The sequence below is a fragment of the Manduca sexta genome, chromosome 9 (assembly GCF_014839805.1).
Source record: "Manduca sexta isolate Smith_Timp_Sample1 chromosome 9, JHU_Msex_v1.0, whole genome shotgun sequence".
Classification (NCBI taxonomy): Eukaryota; Metazoa; Arthropoda; class Insecta; order Lepidoptera; family Sphingidae; genus Manduca; species Manduca sexta.
In genome coordinates this window covers 313,281-323,786 of record NC_051123.1, presented here as the reverse complement: position 1 = coordinate 323,786, position 10,506 = coordinate 313,281, and the positions used below count along the sequence as shown (strand labels likewise).

At 37.9% G+C, this 10,506-nt stretch overlaps 1 protein-coding gene across 1 annotated transcript; it reads right to left on the bottom strand.

The window, feature by feature from the left end:
* Positions 1–115: 115 nt before the first annotated feature.
* On the bottom strand, positions 116–9,041 carry LOC115455651 (collagenase). Its single transcript, XM_030184303.2, is given in 9 exon segments — positions 116–644; positions 2,460–2,574; positions 5,297–5,364; positions 5,367–5,435; positions 6,276–6,377; positions 6,681–6,850; positions 8,106–8,277; positions 8,580–8,631; positions 8,899–9,041. Coding segments are annotated over 9 exon segments (1,197 nt in total). The 5' UTR covers positions 8,947–9,041; the 3' UTR covers positions 116–243.
* Positions 9,042–10,506: the final 1,465 nt, after the last annotated feature.

Sequence of the window (10,506 nt, the reverse complement as noted above, 5' to 3'; positions counted from 1 at the left end):
CCACGCAATTAATATTTTTATAAAGTTTTTAAAATCTCGTTATTTGTAATCATCATCATAAATCATAACGCATTTGTAAGAAAATTTTGTAGCACTGTGTAATAAAAAAATTCCATAAAGACATATATTTATCTTTTTATTAGACCAATATTATAAATAAATAACATACAATAGATTAACAAATTATAATATATATTGAACTGTTATTAAATATTAGCAGTTTTTGTAGTGCGTGTGAAAGCTTTAAGAAAGTGCCGAGAAGAATCTAGCCTGCGATGGGTGTTTCTTCTTGATGTGCGCTTTCTTCTTGATCTTAATTTCCTTGTTGACCTTAACCTTGACCTTGACCTTGACCTCCACCTTCTTCTTAATACCAGAACCGGATGGGCCTTCGTCAGACTCGGAGTCAGAGCTATCATCGGAATCTTCTTCGGCATCTTCTTCTTCTTTCGTGTCTTCTTCGGATTCTGGTGCTGGTGGTTTGGTGGTAGGGTCCTCCTCTTCCTCCTCTTCTTCTTCTTCTTCAGATTCCGGAGGTGGTTCCGTCACATTATCATCTTCTTCATCATCTTCGTTTAAGTTTTCGAAATCAAGACCAGTCACTCTACGGTACCAGCTGTGGAACGGCCCCGTACGGACGAAACCTGTAGAAGTGAGTATAATTAAATGGTGACTTTGTAATTACTTTTTATACTTATCTTAGTATCCATAATTTTTAAAAATTCCTAATGTTAAAAAAACAATATTATTAAGGTCAGGTGGGGCAAGTGCGCCGACGGGGTAAGTGCACCTGCCCTAAAAAAATCGAGAACTATTGATGTTATACAATTACCGCAATCTTACATCTATGCTACTAACTGAAATACAGTTCCACAAAAAAACATAAATGGCTATGTTCATTTTAATACGATTTATTCGCCATTTTATTTTCGCGGATGTAAGTTTTACTCCGAATAATTGCACAACGGAACTGGAACTTTCATTCTAAGATTACACTACGAACTGCTAATAGGCTTATTAGCTGCCCGGGATTACCCACATATCCTAGTTTACCTGACCTTTTAAGGTGAGTCGGGGGAAGTGCGCCATAAAATTTTCATAGCTGGATTCAATGCAAAATAATTTCTTTTTGTGCTGACTTAAGAATATAATTTTATTAATTTAAGAATATTTGGTATTTTGTGATAACAACCTATAGCCATTCAAGGAAATTGGACTATAAATTAATAATATTTTGCTCAAAGTAAAAAAAATGGTAGTAGGCGCACTTGCCTCCGGAAATGGGGTAAGTGCGCCTGTGTAAAAAAACGCCAATATGAAACATTATAAAGAAAACACTCATTTTAGTCCATAGAGAAATAAGTTTTACTCGCAATGCTCTTGGATAATTTTTAATCACTCAATATTATAACAAACTATGGCTGTCAAATGAAATTCGGGGTAAGTGCGCCATATATATGTAAATCAGGGCTTCAAAACATTTTAGATTTTTTTGCTATATAAGATTTTTGCTATATTAGAATTTTGTGTGCGGATATGTTGGAATAAAAAAATGGTAGCCCTAATATAAAATACATTTTATTTCTAAAAACTAAAATAACATACAAAAATGTAGAAATTAACAATTTCGAATGCGTTATAACTCAATTACTTAGAATTTGGCCTTATGACATTTGATATGTTTTAGCTGCATTATATCCAGATAACGTGCCTGATCGAACAGTTGGAACCTATTCACGTAAAGTTGCTCTAGACCAAGGTATTTCAGTTTTTCTTTTGTAAAAACGAATTAACTAATACGCCCTTTTATTTAAGTCGGCTCGAAACAAAATACCTTGAGTACAAAAATTCTGCTGTTAAGTATAAAATTTTTATAATAATAATTCATATTAGTAAAACTTATTCACAAAAATGGTTGGTTATATATGGATCAGGGGCAAGTGCGCCATACGACTATTAACTGTGGCGCACTTGCCCTACTCGACAATTTTAAGTTCATTTTTCGCATTGCTAAAAATCCTTTATTTTAGTATATATAAATAAAATTCAGACAGGAAGTTAAAATAAAAGGTTTAAACTATGTATTCACCTTACTGGTTTACAGAAATATGTTAAATATCTTGAAATATTTGATGTTATCTTTCACGGGGTCATCTCTGTTTACAGGTCTAAATGACACTTAAAATAAAATGGCGAATAAATCGTATTAAAATGAACATAGCCATTTATGTTTTTAGTGGAACTGTATTTCAGTTAGTAGCATCGATATAAGATTGCGGTAATTGTATAACACCAATAGTTTTCGATTTATTTAGGGTAGGTGCACTTACCCCGTCGGCGCACTTGCCCCGACTGACCTTAGTGCATACGGAGAAGCTATGACATTGATCGGGTAATCCCGTGATTTTACTAAATATCAAATGATGCCCGCGTACTGTTCGTAAAGTTTTTCAACTTACCGGCGGGGAAACCAGAGTGGCATCCGAAATCACCACCAGCCACAAAGGAGGTCACACCAATGAGGATCGGGACACCTTCAGAGTTCACGTGAACGAGAGGGCCACCGCTGTCACCCTGAAAAATAGCTTTATGTAATTCTAAGCTTTAGAATCTAGATAATCGTACCTCAATTTCTTTTACTGACTGCCTCGGTGGCGTATTTGTCTGGAATTTGTGCCCGATATGGCGATAGGCTCGCCCCCTATCACATCATGGGACGGAACATACTTGGCGAAAAGTGGGTGCCCTAGTTGCGCCTCTGCATACCCCTTCCAGCCTAGCGCAACAAGGAACAAAATATCTTTTGTATGGAATTGACATGGCATTTAATGGCGGATACTGCTATCTCTCTCTCTCAGTACAGTTTCTCTTTCTATTCCTCACCGTCATTATTATTGTTTGTTTATTTCCTGACGTTTTGGAATACTTTAATTTGTGTTTATTGATTTATGTTTGTATTATTTGTTATTCAAACAACTAAAAATATACCAAAAAGTGTTTGTGTTGGTGTAAGTGAATACGTTTTAAAGACATGCCACCAAAAAAACGTTTCATTACGTGTGAAATTTGTGGAGATCGAGCCAGTCGAATAAATCACAAAAGCAGAATGTTTATGGCGAAATTTCCATTGGATGAGGTCAGGTAAGCATTAATTAGATGTTTTTAGTCATCGCGCAAATAAAGTAGCTTAGAAATAATAAAAATCTCATTTTCTAATTACCATTATGTTACTAGTGATGTTGTTATGATTATCGATATCGATACCTGTTTAAATTTATTAATCAATTTGCCCTCCGTGGTTTCACCCATTTAGGTCCAGATTCTGTGGGAACATAGTGATAAAAAGTAGTAATTCTAACTATCTACATACCAAGTTTAATCGCAATCATTTTAGATTTTTTGCGGGTACGAATAATGAACATAGAATTGCATGCACACGCTTTATAATATTAGTAAGATGATGACTGATCATCAGGACAAAAAATACTAAAGTCGTGTTTGTGTCGGTGTGTGTGTGTGTGTGTGTGTGTGTGTGTGTCTGTGTGTACTTAAAAATGCGTTGAGCAATCAATGTGCCTGGTCACTGTTTATGATTTTAGGCTTAAATATAATTTAATAAGCAATTTATTTACAATTAAAAAATATTTCCAGATGCCGAAAGTGAGTTCAGATTGTGGGAAAAGAAGATTTGATATATGTTCCCATAGAAAAGCTGCATACTTTGAAATATGTGTGTGGTTCTCACTTTAATAACAAAGATTTTAATAAAAAGAACAATCGCGTTAGAAAGTCAGCCATACCATCGAAAAATTTGAAAGCTGATCCACTTCCTGATGAAATGTTGTTTGAATTTCCGTGCCATGTTTTTATAAACAATTATTGCACAAATGATTATATCTTTCAAGAGAAGTGCGACACAGAAGTGTCACCATCCTTTGACTTTATAATTAAATATTCTCATTGTATCTTGACCTATCATAAGTGCAACTATATTCGCCTACATGGTGAATAAAGGATTTTATTTTAAAATACAATTATTATTCAACATGTGAAAGCTTTTCATTTTATTTCGAGTCCTCATTTTAGTCCAGCCTTGTAATTATAGTGCTAAAATGTTCACTGTATATTGTGAGTTGGATTGATAATGTGGACTCGAAAATACATTATATGAATTTTATCAAAGTAGCATTAGCGTCGATTCCCACCCAGTAGAATTTATCGATATCGATAAAAAGTGCTCATTACTATGTATTTCGTTCAGTTGGTAGTATTGTTATTTGACGTTCCTGACGTATTTTTCCGTGATATTGGTATTGATACGCCATGTAAATTCGATTTTATTTCTTTGTATTAAGTCCTGTCTCTTAAAACGTAGTGATTATATTCTCTTTGACCCCTTCGGGGATAAAATGCGTGATGTTATGTATGTATGTATGTAATTTCTTTTACATTTTACTAGTTTTGATTAAGTCTCGGCCCGCGTGAAATAGCTTTTCCAGGATAAAAATGCCGCTTTATTTCTTGGGATAAAAAGTAGCATATGCCCTTTCCAGGGTCATAAAATATATCCATAACAAACATCGATATGTGTTCGGTGGTCTATTGCATTCCGACAGATACACGTGGCGGAGGACTTTGTTTTATACCTAATATGTAAGGATCCCCCCCGAGGCAATTTTAGTGCGCTTGGTGGAGACCAATTTGGTGTGGAGAGACTAAATGCACGCCCATGCATGGGGGCACATTTGCCGCGACCCTAGGCACACAGTTCAGTGTATATAATTGGTTGCTAAATACACATTGAGGCCTATAAGAGTTCGCGAACATTTCCCCTGCCTCTCCGTTCCAACCATCCTAAGAAAGCTCCTTCTTCCTTTTCTCTTTCTTCCCTCTATTCCTTCCCTTCTTCCTCCCGGGCCCTGTGACCGCATAGCCGCGGGATCCCAGAGTACCGTCCGCTGGCACCCTCGGCGATAACGGTAGGGCTCACCAAATCCACACAGGGACTGCCGTGGTTGCCAAGCCGGGAGATCGCTTGTACACCGTTAGCAGGGTACCCCCGGTGACAACCACGGCAGATCTCCAAAAAAAAAAATGTAAGGATAATTCGTACACCAGTTTAATAGAAGAACCAATGAGAGATATTGGTTACGTATTATAAATCGTGTTGGATCTCTATGTCAGTTAAAATGGTATTAGGTATATCAACCTTGTCTCTGGAATTGTGCTTAATAAATTATGAGTGTATTACTCTGCCTAGTCCTCAATCGGAGAGGGCGGGATGCTATCATTATACCTGGCAAGTCGATTGCGAGGTTTCATTGAACCACCTCGCGCAGATGGTGTTGTCGTTGAAGACCGAGGGAAAGTTCCCCGGCAAAACGCCTGGTCTACACCACGCAAGTACACCCAGTTCAGCACCTCGGGCGAAGCACCTAAAACAAGACGATCATATTGTATTTATTCCCAGCTTTTGCTAACGCCTCCCCCGCCTGACAAACTTTTACTGGGACAAAAGTTATTTTTGCAGGATAAAAAGCATCCTTTCATACAGTTCAAGCTTAATACTAATAATATCAGTCTTGTATTATATTCTGTCCCACTGCTGAGTTCGAGCCTCCTCTACTACTGAGAGGATTTAGTCTCCCACGCTGGCCTATTTCAGATTGGTAGACTTCACACACCCTCAAAATTCGTATAGAGAACTTTTAAGATATGCAGGTTTCCTCACGTTGTCCTTCATCGTTAAAGCAAGCGATAATTCACAATGAATACACACATCAATTTACAAAAGTCGAAGGTGCTCTTGAGATTTGAATCTGTGGCCATTTTTCTCAGCAGTCCATTCCACACCCAATTAAGCTATCGCCACTCAGTTCAAGCTTACTCCCTACTAATCTTTAATTATTAGTATGGCTATTACTGATCTGAATGATGGAAAAGTTATATAAAACAAGCAGACATAAAACAGACTACATCAGTGGCGTAGTTGTATTGCGTGCGCGCAACGATTATCGCTCAGAGGTGTCGCGTTCGAATCCCGGTTAAAGTGACATTGGGTTTTTTCTTCTCAGCATCAGCCCGAAATCCAGAATTTGCGCCCGATATTGCTAGAGGCTCGTCTGTTATTATATAGTTACGACTTCGTATGCCCCTTCAGGGATAAAAGGCGTGAGAGCGTGTGTGATGTGACAAATCACTTGCCTTTTGTGTACCTAGATTATAAATTTATAATGCTTTAGACATTGATGAAATAACATAAAACATTGACTTACCCTTAGTCCAAAGTCTACCGTGGCCGCTTGCGTACATTATTTCATTTTGGTACTCCTTGTGAGCATCTGCCGACGACTGGATACGAATCGCTTGCAAGAGTCCTGCAAACATAGAAACACGCATAAACAAAACCGCTAGGTAGATGGAAGGACAGGACACTTATTGAGGGCAGGTGAAAGAATAGAAAAAAATGTAAATCCATTGTATTTTTTATCATTCCCGTTCTGCGTAGTCTTCAATAAAATACGCTTGCCTTTATAAGCGTTATTAGAGTCGACATAAATCCTGTTTCATTTCTCCTCGACATAAGTCGGCAATGCCATTCTGGTAGTGGTGCTCAATACTCATGGGTTACCCTTAACACGTACAGTCTACCTACTTCATTGGCTAATACCTATACTTACTGGTGTATTCGACACGGCGCGGCAGTTTCAGGAGTGAGATGTCATTGGTCTGTACCACGGTGGGCGTGAGGTCATTGAAGGTTGGGTAATTGTACCACTCATTCGATTCCATCATATGCTGCGGCGATGTCATATTGGTAATGCCAAGACGTATGACCATGGTGATGCGCCTGGGAAAAGGGTACATTATAATTTCCAAAGGTGTAAGATTAGTATTGCACAAGGGTGAAACAATAGCGTGGCAGGACGGGCAAAATGCCAAGGGTCCCAGCTAAAAGGAATTGGGAGTACGCACCGGCATTCAGGAACATGCAGATCCTCACTGGTGACAAATGTTAATTCATTCGTGTGTCGGATCACCGAGCTAAAATGTCTTCGCAACTCTCTACCTCCAGTCCTGCCCCCGGGACTGGGGTATATCTGTTAACTAGATTTCCGTTGCAAAAAAACACTGCACCCTTAATTTACTACGGGCTTCAACAACATATTTACGCATCTGGTACATTTTTGTTAGTGTTAGTTGTTATTTTCAAATAGATGTTTTAAGTGTGACCTACACTTAATTTTTTTCGGATTTATCTGTTACTGCCCGTATTTAGTTGAAGAATTAGATACGCAGAAATGTTGAGATTTGGCTGGGCAAGATGATAAGTCGTCTGGACGCACCATACGACACCCGCCATTTCATTTCTATATAATTTAAGTAATTAAGCAAGTTAGATTATACTTCAAGCCCTGGGTATCAAAATGAGCTAGCATTTTGGATGACTAATACCAAGTTTTCATTAAAAAAATGCCAATATATCTGATCTAACAAATACATCTAACATTTAAATGATTAAGTTATCACTATGTTTATATCGCTACTTGCGCGAAACGGCGTGTCTTTTGATCTTATCTCGAATATGAATTAATCAAATCATTAATATTGTTTCGGCGCCCGACAAAGTGTACCTAATCGCAGTAATCCTTCATAATTATCGGATTAATTATAATTATTACTGCCGCCTTGGTATGTTTTAATTAATATTCAATAACATTGATTCAATGCAAAGGTTAATCCTTCCTCCATGATTCGGTCCGGAATTTAGACAATTTGAACTTCTAGGAACAGATGACTACTATCCTGACTATGAATCTTCACCTATTCTTAAGTGAAATCTTGAGCAACGCTGTTAAGGCGCGGGTTTAGAATTGCACTAAAGAAAGTGTATTTTTTGTCATAAAGGCAATATTATATGTAAATTATATAATGTGATATCATAAACAAGTTCTAAATAATAGAATAAAAAAGAGTTGTGCTTAGATAAATGTACAATGAGTGGAAATCATCACCTACAGTGCGATAACTCGCGACCTGCCTCTATTATATACCATCCATGCTTAGCTTGCTTTACAAGAAATGTTAGAGAAAAGAATACTCACCCAGCAGTGCAATGGGCGGCTGTAAGAACCCACTGGCGCGAGACCAGGGATCCGCCGCATCCATTTACGGACCCAGAGCCATTCACCATGCGCAAGTTGACCTGATGAGGGTGCTGGCCAGGGTAGGCCTCCCATCCCGACACGATTCGGGACTGGCTAGATTGCACTTGCGCTGTAACAAGAGTTGATGTCTTTATCGCCAATTAAGTATCTCATCTTTTTGTGACGTCGGTTAAATAATTGAGTTTTATAAACTAGCTAAATAAAAATACAGTTAGAATCGATAGAGGGAGCAGCAGATATTTAAAAAATATGTAGAATACCCCATTGATCTCTTGCGAATACCGCAAATTGGGTAGGTATGTAGTACAGAGATCAGGTAATCACGAAGGAAAGATTCTACTCGGTTGTTTTGCATTGCCACGCTAACATTGTTACATCTTACATATTCTAAAATGCGTCCATATGTAATACCTTTGCTCAAAGCATCTTCAATGAATTGCGGCTTAATTTCCTCAGCTAGTGCCTAAAATAAAAAAAATATGATATAAAACGATGCAATTTTTTTTATATTGGCACATGCGAAGCGACTCCACTTCTTCTGATGGTAAGTATAGTGGCGTCGACATTGAGTATTGAGCATCAAGCCAACCTGTTCGAAGGTTGATCCTGGAGAATGACACACTTACAAAGGCACTATATTTTGCTTCTTAGCTACGGTGGTCGCTCTCCGGGCGGACATAATTACACCATCATCAGCAAAAAATAAATTCAAACATATAATACGACTTACCTGGCCACATACGAAGACCAGGAGCAACAAACCCGTATTCCACAACATTCTGGCAGCCACTGGTGTCAATTTCCCAGCACCAGATACTTTAACGGTAGCGCCGCTTGTTTTACAAATCAAATCAAAGGTATTATAGTGATAATAAGACTGATAATTGATAAAGATGACCAGATATTGGTACGTGGTGCAAGTTGTTAGAGGAGTAGGGTGCCTGTTTATTGTGTTTAATTTTGTGGACATTTTCATTGATGATAGATCGCGAATTTGATATTAAGACGTATAGGCCGCGGCATAGCGACGACAATAGCCTAAGGGGCGGTATATTTGCAATCGGAGACTATTTTATTGGCACAAGCATCCAAGACATGCGGAGCCGCACAAACTGACTGACATGGAGCAAAAATCACAAATACTACTGTGGTTATACTGCCTCAGAAGCGTGATAGTATTACGTGCGTAGAACGACTACCGCTCTGAGTTCTCATGTTCAAATCCCGGGCTAAGCAAAGTAGTATTGGGTTTCATCATCGTCAGCATCAGCCCAGAGTTTGAAATTTGTGCTCTGAACATGTTGAAAAGTGGATGAACCAGTTATACCCCTGCCTACCCCTTCGGGTAAAAGGCTAGTGTGTATGTACTTTATTTAAATAATTTCTAGTGCTCAGACAGCCTATATTATTATTAGAATTTATAGGTTATCACAACATATTATGTTTTTTTTTTTATTATACACATATTATAACTAATTGGATTTGGATATTCTTTTTCTATAGATAATTGAGCAGCAGATTGATGGCAAACTGCAGATTTTGTATGTATTTACTTACATTATGAAAATTGAAATTGTCCTAAACATTCATATTTGATGTACACCCGAATAATAATGAAAATTACTAAACATTAGGAAAGGCCAATTTTAAGATAACGAATCTATAATCGGTTGGTCGCTATTCCCGATTAATTCAAGCTTATACCTACATTCTGAAATTAAATTACCTATTTGCCGGAAATTTCTTTAGATATCCTGATTTCCGAAACATTCTGTTTTGAAATACGAAAACATTTGATCTGTATAAGCTTTAGATTTCCTTGCCAGTGTAAATGTAAATCTTTTACATAGGTAGGTATTCAGTACCAGTTCTAAAGGGTAGGGAGGGATCCAAAACAGGTAGGCGTCCGGGGTCTCGCGCGATGCATTAGCCGAGGATTTCTTTTTAGCTAACCATTCTTCTCAACAAAGCATCTATTTTTTGCTGGCCTAAGAAGGAGGCCTGTTAATTTTAGTGCTCCGGCGCCCAAATAATGGTTAAGACGACCCCGGAGTTTGTGTTACTGATGATAGGACACACATGTAGGGGCCGCCTAGATAGGTAAGTACCATCGCATTGTCTATTTCGACAACCAGTTTCTTATTAGTTATGTTTCTTATTAGTATATGATTAGTTCTTTACTATATAAGTACATTTTCGTGGACCCCCGCATACGAATTGTGAAACAACATTTTTTTTATCACGCCAACGTAGACCTCCTTAAAGACTTCCGTGAACCTCTGGGTGTGTACCTGGACCACTTTGGTATTCAATGATTTAAATCAACTATACTCAACCA